The 21224-nt window shown below is 38.1% G+C and overlaps 1 protein-coding gene and 1 pseudogene across 1 annotated transcript in view; both read right to left on the minus strand.

Annotated features, from left to right (window-relative positions):
• The window catches only part of ANO10 (anoctamin 10), a 186477-nt gene that overhangs the window by 42799 nt on the left and 122454 nt on the right, over positions 1-21224 (minus strand). The window contains 1 exon segment of the mRNA XM_049777443.1: positions 7658-7774. Coding sequence (XP_049633400.1) covers positions 7658-7774 — 117 coding nt within the window.
• Positions 10612-10730, minus strand: LOC126014995 (uncharacterized; annotated as a pseudogene).

Here is a 21224-nt window from a genome sequence, read left to right on the forward strand (position 1 = left end):
GCTGCCAAGCTCATTCAGAATGACTGAACGCAGTCCAGAACTTGGTGGTTTTTGGAATTTACCTGACCAAGTTCGGGATTAATCTTTGATGGGAAAAGGGGTTTCAGGTGGATGGAAGGGGTGTGGAGCAGTAGGAAGGGTTTTTAAATGTAGGTACTTGGGCCCATTTTAGAACGAAAATCAGAGTCTAGAGTGGGCAGGACCTGGGCATTTCCCCAAACTTCTACTTTCAAGTGCAGTCAAAAATACACATTAATAGTTTTTAGTGATGTTTGTTCATAAAAAAGAACCCTAAAGTATAATACAGTAATTATTCATAGGAGTGATTTTTAATTATGATCTTACTGCCAAATTTGGGTCACTTTCTAGGGGGTGTTCTTTACATGACTGAAATCTAATCACAATCATTTATGTAATCAAGATGTTCAAATAAAGAAGAAAAAAAAGAAAACAACGAGACAGTTAATGGGATAACATAAATTAATGGATGGTGCTATAGGAAAATTAGTAAAAGCATTATTTCTAATCTATGACTCCTCCCAAATTTCTTGGGATGCTCATAAATTCTCAATTTGCACAGCAGTAGTCACAATAACCAATATCTGAAAATGCCCCAAGTGCCTCCAAACAGATGATTGGATAAAGAAGCTATACACAATGGACCATTACTTGGATTTAAGAAAAGATGAAATCATGCAATATGCTGTTAAGTGGATGGATCTAGAGAATATCACACAGAGTGAAGTTAGTCGAAGGAGAGGAACAGAAACAGAATGCTGTCTCTCATACTAAAGAACAAAGTCGAGGTATAATAAATGTCCAAAGGCAACAGAGCTGAGAACTGATCATTAGAAGAAAGCTTACCACAGGGGAGGAAAAGGTGGGAATATAACAAGGCTGGAGTGGGAAGAGGGGTTGGTGGGAGACACTGGGATAATGATGTAGGAAAGTAGATAATCTGGTGGTGTGTGATGCTAAATATGATGTTTGAAACCTTATCATTAATGGTGTTATAAACTATGGTGCCTAGAATAAAATTACATTAAAAGAAAAAAAAATTTGGGTCACTTTCTGCAAGAGTCTGGGGTTAGACTAAGCATTAACTAAAGTTCTTCTGAGATATTATTTTAATATCCCATGCTTGAATTGGGACCCCAGAACTGATCAGAGCATATAGCAGAAGCTCTTAGTCTTGGGAATTTGAGAATAACCTAGTGAGTTAAGAGTCCACTTACAAAGTAGACAGTAAAATATAAAGTAAGGAAAAAAAATATATCCTAGAAATGGAAGACAGGCCAAAAGTTTATTTAGTTTTTTTTTTTTTTTTTTAAGCAAAAGTGGGTGACCTTTTCTTTACACCAAGGACTTTCTGGGTCTTTCAGGAATCTCTGTACAGTGAGATGAAATAGGAAGTTTTAGAAAAATCTCTTTGATTTGGCAGAGCTAACCCAAGCATTTGGGAGGTGGAGCTGTCTTTAGAGCAGTATATCAGACACAACACCACAGGTCAGTAAAAGAAAGCACAGGAGAGGTCCACTTGCCTTGGGTTTGCTGTCCAGTTTTCACTCAACTTTTCTCAGACTATGATTTTAAGAAAAATTTTAAGGAAAATGTCATGGAAACAGCTGGGAGGAGGCACTTTCTGTGTATTTGCTATTAAGAATGAGAACCCCTGACCACACTCAGCACTACTTCCTGCCCCCTCTTGTAGCATAGACATTCAAGCTATGGGTGTGGTTATTGTGCACAAATTACTTATCATGCAAGCTCGGGATGTCCTGTTTGAAGACAGTTGATAAATGTGCTAACTCTAAACATGTCCATATCTTGGGACCTTAAAACCTTACCATAAAAATCAACACTCTAAGCATGTTTTTAAGAAAGTGATGCTAGAGAGATACATTTATAGACATAAAATGAAAACAAAAATAAAACTAGGCCTGTGAAGGGGAGACCACTTATACTAGCAGCCCGGAGGGCAAAGGAGGGGGATATGGGATGCATGGTGAGAATTGGGATGGAGGGAGGACAATATTGGTAGTGGGAATGCCCCTGATTCAATGTCACCATGTACCTAAAATATTACTGTGAAAGATTTGTAATCCACATTGGTCAAAATAAAAATTATTTTAAAAAATAGGCCTGTGAGATGGTTGTAAGGACTAAGTACATGCTTTTATCTGAGATTCCTAGGATAAGCCTGGAGCACTTGGTCTCCCAAGCACTACTGGGAGTTCGTCTCCTCAAAGAAAGTAAAAAATAAAACTTAAGAGACATGAAATATTTTTCATTCTTTTTTTTATTTTTATTTTATTTTTGGTTTCTGGGTCACACCTGGTGGTGCTCAGGGGTTACTCCTGGCTTTAGGCTCAGAAATCACTCCTAGCAGGCTTGGGGGACCATATGGGATGCCGGGATTCAAACCAATGACCTTCTGCATGAAAGGCATGCATCTCCATGCTATCTCTCCAACCCCATATTTTTCATTCTTCTTCTTTCCAAATACTCAGATAAAACTTTGGTTCATATTTCTCTTTCCATGAAGCTAACTATGTATAGACTTTACTTTTAAACTGGGATTTTCTCCACTGGGTATGTTTGGAGATATGGAAGTCTAGGAGCTGAGATTTGAGGTTTATATGGCCATACCCAAAGTAAACTCTTATAAGCAGGACATCCCTAGAATAAAATATAACTTCTCAGTGGCAGAACTTTAGGTAAATGTATTTAGTAAACCTGTGACATGCTAATAAGATTCAATATCTTTTGACACTATGGTTTGACTATTGTTAATGCATGTCATTTTATCCCCTTTCAGGAGTTCTTGTCCAGAGAGATCAGTTCCAACTATCATTGTCATAATGGACCCTTCTCTATTCTAACTGTATTCACTGCTATTTGTGGCAAGATTTCTACAATGGACTGGGCCTCATCTTTATTGTCTCTAGATATTATTACCATACTTTTATTTTTCTTATATCTCACAAATGAGTGAGATTATTCTATGCCTATACCTCTCTGTCTGACTTATTTCATTCAGCATAATAATCTCCATATCCAACCATATACAAGAAATTTTCATGACTTAATTTTTCCTAACTGCTGCATAGTATTCAATTGTATAGATGTACCAAAGTTTCTTTAGTTACTCTTCTGTTCTTGGGCACTTCAGTTGTTTCCAGATTCTGGCTACTGTAAATAGTGCTGTGATGAACAAAAAAAATGCAGAGTTTTTCTGCATGGTGTTTTTAGGTTCCTAGGGTATATCCTATGGAGATAGGATCATATCATAGCTCTATTTCTAGTTTTTTGAGGATTATCCATATTGGTTTCCAAAAAGTCTGCACTAGTTGGCATTCCCACCAGCAGTGAATGAGAGTCTCTTTCTTCCCGCATCCGAGTCAGCACTGGTTGTTCTTGTTCTTTGTGATGTGTGCCAGTCTCTGTGGTATGAGATGGTATTTCACTGTTGTTTTAATTTGCATCTCCCTGATGATTAGTGATGTGGAACATTTTTTTCCTCATGTGCTTTTTGGCCATCTGTATTTCTTCACTGACAAAATATCTGTTCATTTTTTCTCCCCATTTTTTATCTAAAATATTCAGATGTCTTTTTCCTTTCTAACTTCTATCAGAGCCTTGTATATCTTAGATGTGAACTCCTATCAGATAGATATTGGGCAAATAATTTTTCCCAGTCCAAGGATAGTCTCTGTATACTTGTCACTGTGGAAAACATCCCTTAAGGAGATATTTGGTTTTGATGAGCAGGAGGTGGAGGGCCTTTGTGAAATGCAGTTTGTGCCTTGAATCCTCCAGTCTGAAGGTTCTCTATCACCTTGGAGGTCTGCACAGGGTGTGAGCATATAATGTACTGAGTCCAAGACGGAGAAGAGAGGAGACACAATGGACAGCCCAGAGACACCTACAGGTGATGTAGGTATTAGGCATCTATGACTGCTAGATTCTGCCTTGATGGTCTTTGTGAAGTCTAAGCCAAGCTGAAGCTAGGCGAGGCTACACTCTACTCCTACTCATTCATCCTACTCTTTGCTGCTGACCCTTGAGGTTGACCGGAGTAAGTGAAATCTATATCAGGTTAAAATATGGAGTTTAAAAATGAAATACATATAGATAATGTGGCAGATGATCCTGAAACTGGGGTAATAGCTCAACAGATTGGAACACATGCTCTGCAGACAGAAGTTTGAGGTGCAGATCTTAGCACCACAAATGGAACCTCAAAAACCACCAGGAGTAACCCCGAGCACTGAATGAGAAGTAGTCCCTGAGAACTGCTGAATATGACCTGAAGATCAAGACAGAAAGGCAAATAATCTGAAGCTAGAGTGATAGTACAGCAGGTAGGACACTTGTCTTGCACACAGCTGACCCATATTTGATCCCTGACATCACCATATGGTCCCTGAGAACTTCCAGGAGTGATCCCTTAGCACAGATCCAGGAGTAAGCCCTGAGCATCACAGAGCACCCAAACAAAAAGAAAAATAATTCCTCTTCAAAATAATTCATTTTTTCTTAAAAATATAATTATGTGTATGTCATAAAATTAAAACCTTGTATTAAAAGATAAATCATAATTCTTCTCAGTGCCCTTCCAAGGGAAACAAAGATGTGCATTAGCATTCATTCATTTTCCTCACCTTTCCTCCTATTTTTAACTCAAGTATATTTTTCTCTGTCCTTCTTTTCTACTTAAAAATATGCCACACATTTTTAAAAGCAGTTTTATGGAATTTTATTATATGGATATACTATAATTTATTTATACAGTAATCTCCTGAGGAATTTATTCATTCCTAGGTTTTTGATAAAATTTTGTTTCAATCACTATGCTTTGATAATATTTAAAGATAAAACTATTATCCTAACAAGAATTCTTTGTGTGTGTGTGTGTGAGAGAGAGAGAGAGAGAGAGAGAGAGAGAGACAGAGACAGAGACAGAGACAGAGATGGAGAGAGTGAATGAAAGAGAATGCATGGGGAGTATTTGAATTTTGATTTAACTATATTCTAGAAAGACTGAAATAATTTATATCATAAGAGCATATAAAATAATGTGCACCCCCACATTAATAGGAACATGTTAACAACCAATAATTGCCCATAATATGGGCAAAATGTAGGATTTCATCATGCTTTAATGTACATTTCCTTTGAGAGAGTTTGAGCATCTCTTTATATATTTTTCCTTAGGTTACTAAATTATCTTTTATGGATTTAGAGAAAAAAATCTGAATTAAAAAATTAACTTTTTATATGCTGCTAATGCTTCTCCAATTTATCTCTGGAATTTTCTTATAATTTAATTATATAAACATGCTAGATTTTCATGTATTTTACTTTATTACTATTTTCCTTTACATTTGTAAAATTTTATGTTTTGACGTGGAAGGCATTTACACTGGTGGCTGACTATAGGCCTTTTCATGGACCTTTAATACTTTCAGGTTTATTTGTTTGTTTGTTGCCGGGGTGGGGGACACACATCTATGGTGCTCCAAATTTATTTCTGGTTCTGCATTCTGGGATCACTCCTGGTGGATCTCGGGGATTGAACTTGAATAGGCCACACACACAAGGCCAGTGCCCTATATATCCACTGTGTCCATAGTTCTATGAGGTCACTGAGGTTCCAAACCCAGACAGTGATGTCCCTAATGATAGAGGCATATTGCTTTTCTCATTACAGGTCTAAGAATCACTAGAGAAGACTAACTCTGAGGATCAGAAACATGCTGTTTCTTCATTCACCCTTTCTTTGATTATTTATTGTAGTTAGACAAAGCTGTTGATAATAGTGTTGGCATTCAGCGATCCATCTCCAAATTCACCATCAGTGTCAGTATCCCTCCACCAACGATCCATTCTTTCCTTCCCCCATTTCATCTCCTTAAGCACACTCCCTCAGGCATTTTTATTAGTTTGAATCATATGTTCAGACCCTACTTTTCTTACAAAAATCACCCAAATTATGGCTTTTTTCTATTTAAATTATTAAAGTCGCTATTTTTGACAAACCCCAGGACAGTGGTGCTTGGGGGCTCACGAGGGCAATACCTAGTGATGTGGGGTGAGGAAACAGAGGGACATGCAGTGCTAGGTGGAGCCCAGGGCCAAGCACAGGTTAGGCATGTGCCCTATTGTTCGCTGGTTTTGGTGGTGGAGTCACCTCTGGAAAAAAACATCTAATCCCATCAAAAAATGGGGAGAAGAAACGGACAGACACTTTGATAAAGAAGAAATACAAATGGCCAAAAGGCACATGAAAAAATGCACCACATCACTAATCATCAGGGAGATACAAATCAAAACAACTATGAGGTACCACCTCATACCACAGGGACTGGCACACATCACAAAGAATGAGAACAAGCAGTGTTGGCAGGGATGTGGAGAGAAAGGAACTCTTATCTACTGCTGGTAGGAATGCTGCCTAGTTCAACCTTTCTGGAAAGCGATATGGAGATTCCTCCAAAATCTGGAAATTGAGTTCCCATACGATCCAGCTATACCACTCCTAGGAATACACCCTAGGAACACAAAAATACAATACAAAAATCCCTTCCTTACACCTATATTCATTGCAGCACTATTTACCATAGCAAGACTCTGGAAACAACTAAGATGCCCTTCAACAGGTGAATGGCTAAAGAAACTGTAGTACACATACACAATGGAATATTATGCAGCCATCAGGAGAGATGAAGTCATGAAATTTTCCTAACATGGATGGAAATGGAATCCATTATGCTGAGTGAAATAAATGAGTGAAATAAGTGAGAGAGAGAAAGATGCAGAATGGTCTCACTCATCTATGGGTTTTAAGAAAAATGAAAGCTATTCTTGCAATAATTTTCAGAAACAAAAGAGAGGAGGGCTGGAAGTTACATCCCACTTTATGAAGCACACCACAAAGAGTGATGAGTTTAGTTAGAGAAATAACTACATTGCGAACTATCCTAACAATGAGAATGTATGAAGGAAATAGAAAGCCTGTCTAGAGTACAGGTGGGGGCAAGGTGGGGAGGAGGGATATTTGGGACATTGGTGGTGGGAATGTTGCACTGGTGATGGAGGGGTGTCCTCTTATATGACTGAAACCCAACCACATTCATGTTTGTAACCAAGGTGTTTAAATAAAATATTATTTAAAAAAAAAAAAAGCAAGCCCTGGGAAAGCAGTTTTTATTTTCTGGTCTTTTTTTGTTGCTTTTGCCCACCCCCCCAAACACACACTCTCTTTCTCTCTCTCTATTCCCTGCATGATCATATTTAGGGTTTGATTTCTTCTCTCTTCAAATTTCTGAGGAAGGTACTCTGAGAGAATGTGGTAAGCTGCTCCATGGTGACTGTTTCTTGTAAACTTCTGTATAACCCTTTGGCTAAATTTTAGTCTTATTTATTTAACATGCTTGAATATTTTTGCTTTCCTTAGTTTAGCTCTTTAAATCTGTGTGGTTCACATCATTAGAATTTTAGTTTTGTTTTGCCAACCTAAGTCAGAGATTTCTGTATTTAAATGGGTAACTTCAAGAATGAAGGTAATATTGAGAGAGAGAATGCCCAAAAGGTTATGTCCCCATGGTATTTGCTTTAAAAAAAAAGTATTTATTTTTCGAGCTCTTGCCCTTACCTGCTGCTTAAGTGCCTCCAATGACTCAAATTCCAATCGGGCCAGTTTCACCTGGATATCCCGTGGTCTGTCAGGAATGGCAAATGCAAGGATGAACTTTAAAGCCAGGATTGCATGCTGGAAACAAGAAAGAATATCTGTTGACATACCATGTTAGATCATATGAAATGTTCACATGTCTTAAATATCAGTGCTTGAGACCATCATAGTGTCTGGCATAGCATCGTTCAGGAAACAGTCAATCAATATTGATTAATTGATTAATTAATCAACATTAATTGATTAATCACAGTGCACCCTTTGAATGTTAACTCCATATACTCTAGGGCAGGAATACAGAATTGTATAGTGCATCCATTATAACACGGGAAACTTAAAGCTTGAAAGCAAGCTAATTAATTTTCCTCAATACCAACTTCATGAATAAGTTCTCTATGGTCGATTATACAATGTATATAATGGTGCTTCTTCCCTGGAGAATAAGTCAATAATTTTGCTACCTCTGCTACACCTGCTCTTCAGTGTCACAATTTCAGTTTTGACCTCCTATACCATGATCAACCAGTGATGCAGTACTGACATTGACAAAAATCTGATTTATCAAAAGAATAAAGTATCTAAAGATAATAGAGATGAAGGTCAGGAAGACCTGCCCATGATATACAGTTTGCCACAAAGAATGGTGAGTACAGTTAGTATTTGAAGCATGACAACTACCATGACAATGTGGGACTGATCACTCTGGACAAGAACTAGGTGCTAAAAGGGGATAAAGTGATCTGAATGGCACCCCCTCATTGACAATAGTGCAAACCACCTGTTAGAAAAGAGAGAAAAGAGATTGAGAGAGAAGTAGAATGCCTGTCCCAGAGACAGGCAGGGGGTGGGAGATAGGAGAAAATGGGGCACACTGGTGGCAGAAAAGTTGCACTGGTTAAGGAAGTGGTTAAGGGCACTGAAACCTAACTATGGGCATTTTTTTGTAACAACAATGCTTAAATAAATGATTTATTTATTAAATAAAAGAACAAAGTCACCTCCTTGATGAAATCATGAACAATTCAATACTAAAAATCTGTGAAGTAATTTTCATGGGTAAGAAGAACTCTTTGAAATGTATTAATAAAACTAGTAGTCAGTGAAGGAGAAGGAGATAGTGCATGGAACTGTTGACAAAAATGAGAGCTCAAAAAAAATCAAACAGAATTCTTTATTGTGACATTTTCAAAAGAATAAAGGATAAATAGCATGTTGATAGCTCGTGAGAAAAGTATGAAATGATAAAAGAAATCAGCATGATGCCAGAAAGAAACAGTAAATTGTTCCAAAGACTTGAAACTTGACAGAACATTAGAAGCCAGGCCTGCTTGAAATGAACAAAAGTTAGGTGTTGTGTGAGAGAGAACTGGGGGCAAGGCCATCTTGTCTGAAATGCTACTACCATGGTCAGCAAAGACACTGAAAGACAGACCAGGTGTCCAGAGTGTGATAGGTGTCTAATACAGCATGGATCACATGTGGTCATATTTGTATAATCTACAAAAAATAAATGAGTCTTCTGGTTTTTCATTTTAGTAGCACAGAGGAGCAAATCCAGAACTTCTTACACACAAGGCAAATGCTCTACTACTGAGCTATCCAAAAAACCTAAATGAGAATTTCTGAAAAATTGAACATTTCATAGCTTTATGGCATTGCATCTAGATATCATTTTAAATGGTTTTATATAACTTCTTTAGATAAATAGTAGATAATGAATAATCAGGATAAGATATATGAAATTCTACATATTTCTCAGAAACCATGTGTCTTCAGGTTGTCAGACCTACACCAAGCCCCTGCGATGGGCCCCTTTCCATCTCTTATAAATCTGAGTCTATATCATCTTTAGATTATGGGTGGAAATTAGTGAAAAACAGGACTTAACTAAGTCTTCTTTTGGACATAAGGTGCCTGTAAGGTTTCAACTCTTCTTTGGAAGCCAGGATGGTCTGTTTGGCGAGTGCAAGAGTTGCTACCATTCTCCATGCTATGGTTTGGAAATCACAAAACTATCTTGAATTAAAAAAAACAAAACCACAAAACTGGTATTTCTTAGACCATTTTATTTAAAATGAGTCAGGTTGGAGAAATAGTAGAGCAGATGAGGCATCTGCCTTGCATGTTATTGATAGGGATCAATTCCCAGCACAATGTAGTCCTGGAGCTCTGCTGAGGTGACTTGACTAGGTAGATCAAAGGAACACCTCATCCTCAGGACTTAGGATTAACAAACTGAACCAGATGGCTAAAAATCACAGGGAAGAGTTCCAAAGATAAAAATATAAAAGTATTGGGCCAGAGTGGTGGCGCAAGCAGTAGGGCATTTGCCTTGCATGTCCTTGCTAACCTAAGACAGACTGCGGTTCAATCCCCTGGCGTCCCATATGGTCCCCCAAGTAGGAGTGATTTCTGAGTTCATAGCCAGGAGTAAATCCTGAGCATCACCGGGTGTGGCCCAAGAAGCAAAAAAAATTAAAATTAAAATATTAATAAAATTAAAAGTGTGGGGCTGGAGAGATAGAACAGCAGTAGGCATTTGCTTTGCACACAGCCGATTCAAGACTAAGGGTGGTTCGAAATCCAGCATCCCAAATGGTCTCCCATGCCTGCTGATAGTGATTTCTGAGCTTAGAGCCAGGAGTAACCCCTGAGCACCACTGGGTGTGACCCAAAAACCAAAAATAACTAAATAAAATAAAGTAAATTAAAAGTGGACATATAGTACATAGGTTAAGGTACTTCGTTTTGCATATATCTGACTCCAGTTCAATCCATGGAATTGCATATGGTTTCACAAACCCTCCAGGAGTGATCGCTGAGCACAGAGCCATGAGCACAGATGTATATCACACACACACACACACACACACACACACACACACACACACACACACACACACACTTTATTTTAAAGCCTACAGCACCCGGTATTCCCAGGCAGCCTCCCATCCATGTACTAACCAGGCCCGACCCTGCTTAGCTTCCGAGATATGACAAGATTAGGCGCGTTCAGGGTGGTATGGCCGTAGACACACACAAACGTTTTAAATTAAAAATAAAATAAGAAGTCATTTTTAATAAAAATGTTCTGCTTTACAACACAATAGGAACTGTTGATAGTGGCAGGAAATGTACACTGGTGAAGGTTATTGTACATTGTATGTCTGTAACTCAATCATGAACAACTTTGTGGAAAAAAACACGGTAGTATGGACAACCTTGTAACCTTGATGTTTAAATAGGCTTCCATGAGTAGTTCTCATGGTTACTTATTTTCATTAAAATCTTTAGTCATCAATATTTTTCGAAAGCCCATTGGTATAGAAATTTATTTCTTTTGGACCCTAGTTGCAAAATAACTTCCTAATAAACTGACTTATAGCAAGCTTTTAGCTTTTCCCTGACAAACTGCAAGGCTCTGCTCCTTGAAGAGTCTAAAACAAACTGCCTGGAAGAGTACAAATCAAGGAGCCACTGGTACCACTGAAAGTCAGCAGGGAGGTGGTACCTATCCATCTCTTCTATTAATGGCTAGTCAGGGGCATGTGAGAGGGCATGAATAGTGAGAGAAAGAAAGGCCTAGAGCTCATTACAGGTGGAAATGGGGTAGTAGGTCCTCTTCATGCTACATGGGAGTGTTTCTGCCAGAAAATGAACAAAGGTCAGGAACACATAAACAGAAGGTCTGAGAGGAGTTCCTGGAAGAAGTGCATTTGATTAGAGACATGAAAGGTAAGTAGTCAGCTAGACAAGTGGTGTGTGTGTGTGTGTGTGTGTGTGTGTGTGTGTGTGTGTGTGTGTGTGTGTGTGTGTGTCCAATGAGTAAAAGGGATGCAGGGTCTAAAGAAAGTGATGCCACAGAGAAGCTGGACACTAAGGAGCTGTGAACCCAAGCTGAGAGAGGAATCCATATGACATAGAAATGGCAGGGTCAGAGTTCCTCATGTGTGGTATGGAGGGTGGGCAAAACCAGAGACTGTGGAAATTCCTGAAAACTAGCAGAATGAGCTAAAGTGTATGGATATAGTGGGAAAACAGCTCCAAACTGTGCTTGAGTACATGACCAAGATGGGCAAGACACACAGTGGCTATACTGGGAGGGTACCAGCTTCAATGATGGGGAGTAAAGTGAAGCAGAAAGGAACCCACACTGTTGGAATAGGAGAGAGGGGGCAACAGAGAACGTCCCCTGCCCCTTCTCTCTGATTTCTTATTTTTAGCCTTCAGAATTTAATCTGGGCATCACGATGGGTTGAGGCTTCATGGTCAATCCTGGGAGCCTAAATAATATTTTCAGCACCATGTCCCAAAAGACCAACTTTTAAAATCTTATTTATATGCCCGTATGCTCTATACTATGATTCTGCATCAAACTATGAAATGCTTTATACTGAGAACTAAGGAGAGATTGAGGAAAATGTAAAAAGCATTTTCCCTAGTTTGACTTATTTTACTAAATAAATGAAAACCTAAGCTGAAAGGAATATGCTCAGATGTGAACAAAATGTGAAGGGCCAACCTGACATTTCATGGAGCTGTTTACGGAAGAGAAGCTATTTGATGGGCCATGGTGGTGATTCTTAACCGACCATCTTCTATAAAAATAACTCACAAAGGACTGGAGAGATAGTATAGCAAGTAAGTTATTTTTCTTGAAGGTGACTGACTTGGATTTGATTCCTGGTACCACATATTATCCCCTGAGAACAGCCTCGAGTGATTTCTGAGTGCAGAGCCAGGAGGAGCCCCTAAACATTGTCCTGATACAGAATAAAACAACAAGAAGTAACACACAAAATTGTGTTCTCAACAAAGTGATGGAGCAAAGAAATGGTGGGGTTGGGACAGGGTGACAGGCAGAACTTTAAAACTATTAAGTACTTAAATACAAAGGAATTGGCTCCCTGTGACAATATGCTTCAAGAAGTGATTATAGAGTATCTTGGGAAGGAAAGGAAACAAGAACAGTATCTGAAAATACAAGCTTTTCGAGGCTGGGTATTTACCAAGCCAGTGCGACAGGAAAGTTAACTCTGCTGCAAGCTCATGGCAAACCTCTGGTCACTACAGGGCTGTCAAACTCTTAGGAGTACGGTGCCAGGTGCACAAAGAGTGAAGGGAATGTTTTGTTTTATAAAAAACAAGAGACTCATGGCATGATGGACAGTAGCAGCTGTGTTTGTAGCCATGTGTCCCCTAACCCTGTCAATTCTAAAATAGAAAATGCAAATTGCCAATGAGTTCTTGGAATTCTGAACAGCTCATTTGATTTCTACAGTGCAATATCTGCCATGTTATTTCTTTCCATTCAGAGCCCAGTCACCAATGAATAAAAGAAACGCCTTCCCAAAAAAGCATCTTCTGCCTATTACCAGACAAATTACCTGCCAAATACCAATTTAAAAGTGTATTAATGAAGACGAGGTTGAAAAGGTACTATGGAATTGGGCTGTTTAAAAATTGGAATGAGATTGCTAAGAAAAAAATACTTTGGGGAGTTTAATTTTCAGATGGCAGAACAAGGGCTGGGGAGATAGCTCAATATCCTGTATAGAGAAGACCTGGTTTTGATCTCTGGCATCACATACTACCCCTGAGATCACTGGGAGAGGAGGCCTCTGAGCCCCAAGTTGGGAGCTGTTCCATTGCAACACCACCATCTATGATCCAAAACAAACAAACAAAACAAAAAAGTTGGTAGAGGAAGCATACACATTTACTTCTTCCACTACCACAGGACTCCATGTAATGATAGAAATTATCTTCTAAAAAAGAGTAAGGATGAAAATAAAAATCAAAACCTGTGAGTACTTGTAAACACAGAGCCAACAGAGAAGAAAGTGTATTTTAAGTTTTCTGCAACAGTCTTCCTAACAGAGCTCATAGAGGGACCATTGTAGGACTTGACCTGGCAGAAGAAAAGAATTAGGTCATGGGGTCTGCACCAAAGTACCTACACTAAAGAGTCCACATTAGGAAAGTCTGGGTTAATGGGGAGTTTTTTTCTCGTACCTCTAATAAAAAAAATGACTACATAAAAGCCAGAAGCTTTCCTTTAAAATAACTATATTATTTGCTGGAAGAACTCATTACACGGATTTGATAAGTAAAGAGAAAAACTGTATCCAAAGTTAGGTTGGTCTCTTGCTCAGAGACTAGAGAAATATCACCAAGACAGTGAGACAGAAAGTCTCAAACCTTGTTCCCAACAGAGATGCAGACATAACCTACAACCCCAAAAACCTTTATGAGAAAAACCCAGAAACAAGAAATTGAAGCACAAAGTCAAGGATAACTGCATTGGAAGAGATAAGAACAATTACTGCAGTTCACCTTTGACATCCCTTCGCCAAGCTGGCTATCAATGAGACAATGTCGAATACAGGGTGTCTCTCTTGGGAGAAAAGAGAATGACGAAATGGGTGCTTAGTGTTTCAGCTTTGAGGGGCTGAGTTCCAGAGAATATCCAGCATACTATGCATGCTAGTCACTGAGAACAAAAGAGCATGGAAGCTCATTAGACATATTTCAGAACATAAATCCAGTGGTCAGACACTGGAGGGAGCAAGAGATTGTAAACCTCTGAAAAAGAAACTATAAAACTCCCTTATGTGGGAAATTACATGTACAAAATCAGAGAAGACATATTCCCAGAAAAGGTTTCAGACATCCTCAAAATGTCTAGCTGGGGGTTGGAGCAATAGCACAGCGGTAGGGTGTTTGTCTTGCACATGGCCAACCTGGAATGAACCCAGGTTCAATCCTTGGCACCCCAAGCCTGCCAGGAGAGATTTCTGAGTGCAGAGCCAGGAGTAATCCCTGAGGACCACTAGGTGTGCCCCCAAAACAAGCAAAACAAAAAATTTCTAGCGAGGTTGACTGATGGCATTATTCCCTAAACAAAATTAGTTTATAAAGACTGGGAGAGATGTTATCTTTATTTTAACTGCCCAAATCCCAGCAAAACAAACCAAAAACAAAAACAACAACAACAAACAAACCAAGGATGCATGGAAATATGACAATCAAAGGAATCAAATTAATCACAAAAAATAACCCTGAAGAAACAGAGATCTATAAATCAATGAAATAAACAGTTCAAATAATAATCTGAAGAAGCTCATTAAACTACAGGAGAATACAATATAGATAAGTAACAAATATCAAGAAAATTATGGATGGATAAAATGTCAATAAAAATACACTAAAAAAAACAGAACTAAAAAGTAATTCTGTACCTGTAATTAGGAAGAACACAATATATAAATTGAATAGCATTTGAACAAACAGAGAAATCTGTAAATTTAAAAATAGATCAATTGAAATGATCAATCAGAGGAGAAAAAATATAATAAAATAAAAGTAAGGGAAGTTTAGGGATATTAACAAATTGATCAATACATGAATAAAATGGAGAAAAAATAATCAGAGCACTTATTTAAAGAACTAATATTTGAAAACTTTACAAGTGAAGATCCAATCAAGATGAAGCAATAAATACCAAGATACAATATAACTGAATTGTTAAAAGGGAGAAGAATTTTAAAAGCATTTGGAAGAATCCATAATCTCATCTAGAGGGGGCGTCCTATAAAATTTCCAAAAGATATTTAACAGAATTAATGCATCTCAGAGGAATTGAGATATCAAAGTTCTAAAAGATAAAAAGCTGCAAAACCAGATTATTATATCCAGAAAAGGTATACTTGAAAAATCAGAACGTTCCCAGAGAGGCAAAGTTGATGGAATTCATTACTATTTAATACATCTTATAAAACTCTACAGCAGGGGTCAATGGATGACTCGGGAACTAAATAAAGCATTTGTTTGGAAAATGTAGGACTGCAAACTAGATCCTGGCATACCCTCCTCTCCATGTATAAACAATGCTCTGGTTGGTTGCAACCCTTGGCCACCACATTAAAGCATTTGATATTCAGTATTCCCTACCAGGTGTGTGTATTTGTGTGTTTGTGTGTTTGTGGTGTGTGTGTGTGTGTGTGTTTGAGCACTGAATTCAAGTAGAAACTCATGGATAAGCATCACAACTGAAAGTGTCTAAACCCTATGCCAAATCTGCAACCACCAAAAAGCACTTGCGAGCATCACAACAAAAATGTGTGGCCTTCAGTGAGCAGTACCACAACCACACATACAAGCAAGCATCAGAACCAAGTGTGTTTGCAACCCTGGTCATAATCACGATAGCAGCAGCAATAAGGCTACTGGTAATGGAATGAGGATTATGGGAAAACATAAGCTTGAGTTGTCAACTTTGAGGTAGACAAATCCTCCTGCAGGTCATTCTGCAAACCACTGAGTTTTTTCCTGTGACAGGTCCCTGGACCTCACACAGTTAGTAATGATGATATAGGAACATTGATTTCTTTCTTTTTTTAATAATAATAATTTTTATTTTGACCAAAGTGGATTACATATCGTTCAAGGTAATATTTTAGGTATATATTAACAATGAATCGGGAATTTCCATCACCAAAGTTGTCCTCCCTCCACCCCTGTTCCCAGCTTGCATCCCATATCCCCCTCCCTTACTCCTTGGGCTGCTAGTATAAGTGGTCCCCGCTGTGTCTAACTTGTTGTGGATTGGGTATAGATTCTTTTGTTGTTGGCTTTGGATTTGGTGTTTAACTCCAATCATTCTTGTTACTACTCAGTGCTCATACAACTGTTTGGTCTTGGTACCCTCCATTATTTCCCCCTCAAATTGAGAGGCAGAACAAGATGGTTCAAGTTATGTGATTCTGTTTAAAGAAAAGAAAAGCAATAAAATGGGGTATAAATCAAACAAGCCAAAAATGGGCAGAGTCCTTAGAGGCTCTTGACATCAGTTTGAGAGAAGAAAGGAAAAAAGGAAGAGAAACACCACAACAATACAAAAAGAAAAATCAAATAAAAAGTTCAATGAGCACTACAGCAATAAAGACAAGCACCACATAATAACCACGGTCCTGAGATAAAAACAAAACAGCGTAAAAAAAATGAAAACAATAACAATAACAAAACCAAAAAAATAAGTAAATAAATTAAAAAAAAGATTATTTTGTGCTGCTGCTTTTTTTTTTTCTGCATAGGCACAGTAAATATTGGGGAAATTAGAAAGGGAATTCTCTTGGCCTAAGAGATACAGGGTTTTCGACCCTTGAAGTATACTGTCATGGGAATAACTACAGACTCCTTGCATGTTCATTTACTCTCCCCTAGGTCCCTTTGTGGTGTATGGAAAACGTCTGCTCCATCATGGGTGATAAAATCAGACCTCTGTATCTAGAGATCTTGGTATCTGCACAGGTCAAGGAATGGAGCTTATGATGAAGTCTTTCTTTACAGTTCTAGAAGTTCTAGGAACACTGATTTCTATAGAGATTGTTACTATTTTTTTTTTCAATTGGGCTCTTTGCAGTCAACTACATTTTAGGCATCTAGACAAGTGGCAGCAAATTGAAGTCCCAACTCTCCTGTGAAGAAGAAATTACTGCAAAGAATAGTTTTTTCACTTCCTGGAGTTTTCAAAAACCAGATTGTTTCTATTTATAAATAAAGAGAAAGCAAGTACTTGTTCTGACTTTTTCTCTTCGTAAGTCTTCATTATAATCCAATTACTGCTGGTCAGCTGAAAACATCAATAAATGTTCTACCCAAAGTTACACTAATATCCATCATGACATTTCAAGAGAATATTTCTACTCAAATTTGTTTCAAAGCAGAGAGCTTGGAAGAGTAAATAACAAGCATCACGTCTCAGATACCAAATCATACCAGCAGCATCTGATTTACTGGGTGATAACAGTAAAGACAACAGAAAGGTTCTAACCTAAATCAAATACTACTTGTCATGAAGAAATGTGACCTCCAGAGAAGAGCAGCCTGCAAAAGACAGGAGCTGGGTTAAGAGGGGGCTGATGTAGATTTTTCCCTTCTTCACCGAGGATAGTTCATGGCTGCTGTCATTGAGCAAATAATTAGTTTGCCTGGTTATTGAAACCTTCTGTTTCGGATGTTTCCCTGAAGCAAGATTTAGTATATTTACTACAGAACATATGCTTTGAGGTACTATTTCTGTAACTGACAAATTTATATAAAACAAAATAAAATTTCCTTAAGGACTTTATAAGTACTTCTGGTCTCAGCTCAAGCTTGAGAAGAGGTTAGAGAACTGCCATACTTATTGATGCATGAGAAAGCTGGGCAAATGGAAAAGTACTAATTCCTCTCAGGACTGTCCTAACAGGAGATACTGACCTGCAAACTCACCTGCACAGTGGAGTTACTGATGCAACCAAGAGCACTGGACAGAGACAGAGTTACTGGATTTCTAACCTGCCTGGGCATTGTAAATGGAAATTTTGAGGGACTCTTAGTGACGGAGTTGAGTTCATGAGAGAGAAACCCCAAAAGGCCCTGGTCTTCAGAGTCACCCCGTAGTAAAAGGAAGTTGCTGTAAGAACCCTACTGTGAACTTTTTGTCCATAGTGAAAATTATCTGAAAAGGTTAAAGGACTGGAGGAAGGGGGTAGAAAGGAGAGGGAGATGGGAAGTACATTGACTTAATTCTGTAAAGGTAAAAGTCAGTCATCTGGGGACTCAATTTTTATTTTACTTTATGTAAACACACATTAAAGTCTAGTGATGTTTACTATTAACTGACAAGGCTTTTTAAATAACCAGTTTGTCAGAGTTGACATATGTCCTTCTCTCCCTGTGTCCCTGTTTTTGAGAGAGATCTTACATTACTGACTTGGTTGTTTGTGATACTTCTTCAAAATCAAGTGATAAACTTGAAAAATGATTCTTGAACAAAATATTCAAGCCCATATGAACTAGAGCTTTAATAAAGTCACGAGGCTTCAGAAAATATTGCTAAAAACATATACAAAATTTTTGTGCCACATAGAGCATTAGGTGAAAAAGTATCCAAATGAAACTGTGATACTTTTTTGTTTTGTTTTGTTATTTTGAGGGGTGGGTTGGGCCACACCTGGTGACACTCAGGGTTTACTCCTGGCTGTGCTCAGAAATCGCTCCTGGCTTGGGGGACCATATGGGACGACAGGAATTGAACCAGGTTCGTCCCGAATCTGCTCTGTGCATGGCAAATGCCCTACCAAAATGCTATCACTCCGGACCCTGTAACACATTTTTGAACAAACTGCTTTTAGATCATAAAGTCCATCTAGTCCAGGCACCTTTCTTTTGCTTAGGCTTCAAAATATAATAATGATGGTGGAAACCCAGTATCAAATGAGCTTGAATCTGATAAGAAGAAACTTTTCTAGTTTTCAAATGTTCCATATCAGTAATTATCAGGGAGATGCAAATCAAAACAACAATAAGGTACCATCTCACACCATAGAGACTGGCACACATCACAAAGAACAAGAACAATAAGTGCTGGTGGAGATGTGGGGAGAAAGGAACATTCATTCACTGCTGGTGGGAATGCTTGTCTAGTCCAGCCCTTATGGAAAACAATAAAGAGATTCTTCAAAAAACTAGAAATTGAGCTCCCGTATGATCCAGCTATACCACTCCTAGGGATATACTTTAGGAACACACACAAAAAAAAAATGCAACACAAAATTCCCTTCCTCACACCTATATTCATCGCAGCACTATTTATAATAGCCAGACTCTGGAAACAATCAAGATGCCCTCCAACAGATGAATGGCTAAAGAAACTGTGGTACATATACACAATGGAATATTATGCAGCCGTCAGGAGAGATGAAGTCATGAAATTTTCCTATACATCGATGGACATGGAAACTATTATGTTGAGTGAAGTAAGTCAGAGGGAGAGAGAGACACAGAATAGTCTCACTCATCTATAGATTTTAATAAAAATTAAATACATTATTGTGATAATGGCCAGAGATGAGGGCCGGAAGGACTGGTTCATGATATGAAACTCACCTCAAAAATGGGTAGGTGTAGTTAGAGAAATAATACACTAGCAACTACCATGACAATGTCAATGAATAAGAGAAGTAGAATGCCTGTTTTGAATACAGGCAGGGGTGTGGGAGGAGGAAGATGGGGGGCATTGGTGCTAGGAATGCTGCACTGGTGAAGGAGGGTGTTCTTTTAGTGACTGAAGCCCCCCCCCCAATAAGGAAAAGAAATTTTTCTTGTTTTCAAAGTATTTCTGCAGCACCAATGTGAAGTGTAAAATGTCACAATCAGGAGTTGTGGCTAACCTGGGTTTGATCCCTGGCATCCCATATGGTCCCCTGAGCCCACAAGGAGTGATCCCTAAGCATAAAACCAGAACAAGTTCTGAGCACAACCAACATGACCCTCCCCCCCCCCGAAAAATTAAAACAAAATCTCACAATCACTCTGCATTATGTTCTCTAAGTCTATTCTTCCGGAAATATTTAAAGAGCTGAATATCAGCAGAACACCCTTCAGCGTATGGGGGACTAAAGAGATTAGAAACAATTCCTGCCCAAGCCCCTAGAGGACTGAAGGATTTGATTCCTTTGAACTATATGTCTTGTTCTGAAGCAACTTTCCTAAGCTTTGCCAGGAAATGATGGGTAGGGATGGTAGATAGGGAGGTTCAGGGTTGGAAGAAGTTACAAAACAAACACGAAACAACTTTTGCAGGCAAAGACCCTGCAACTGAGCCTATATACACTTAACTCAGACATAAGATGAATTTTAAAGAAAGACTATAGAACGTAAACTTTCAAATAACCATTATTCATGTCAGCAATGAAACTGGGAGGTTCTCTACTTATTCCAGAGAACAGAAATTGTACTGGGAGCACAAGTGAATGAAAACAGCTTCTCTTGGTGGTGGTTTTCTACTCCCATCTGTTTAAGTCTCAAGAGTTACTTCCATTTTTTAATTAGTTTACTACTCTAAAAGCCAAACTCACAGTCAAGTTTGTTACTTGATAGTGGGTTTCTCCTTTATAAAACTACTGTGATGATCTATCTGATTTTGTCATTCAAAGAGTATAATTCAATGGCTTTTAGTATAGTTACAGACTTGTTCAATCATCAGCTCAATTTTAGGACATTTCCTATTAATTCCCTTCCAAAATCCTCCCATTCAACCATTACACACCAATCCCTAATGTCACCTCTGCCAAAGCATAGTCTACATTTTGAATATATAGATTTTCCTATTTTGGTCAGTTCTATAAAATTAGCAATCTGGGTCCCTTATAACTGTCTAGTAATGTGTAATATTATGGTAAATGTACTATTTACTAATGAGTAATATACATATTATTAATGTTAAAATTTTAGTAAATTAATAGCATGGTAATTTACATGTTTTAATAAGATTATAAATAATATTTTATTTATCATCCATTAGCCAATAGACATTGGATGCTGCTTGCCTTTGAAACTTATTATAAATACTGTTATGAACATTTATAAAGAATTCTGGAACACACGCTTACTTTTATTTTTATGTATTTTACATGAATTTATGTATAAAATGTTTCAATTTCTCTAATATATTAGAGTAGATATACTTCATAAAATATAC

The sequence above is a fragment of the Suncus etruscus genome, chromosome 7 (genome assembly GCF_024139225.1).
Source record: "Suncus etruscus isolate mSunEtr1 chromosome 7, mSunEtr1.pri.cur, whole genome shotgun sequence".
Taxonomy (NCBI): Eukaryota; Metazoa; Chordata; class Mammalia; order Eulipotyphla; family Soricidae; genus Suncus; species Suncus etruscus.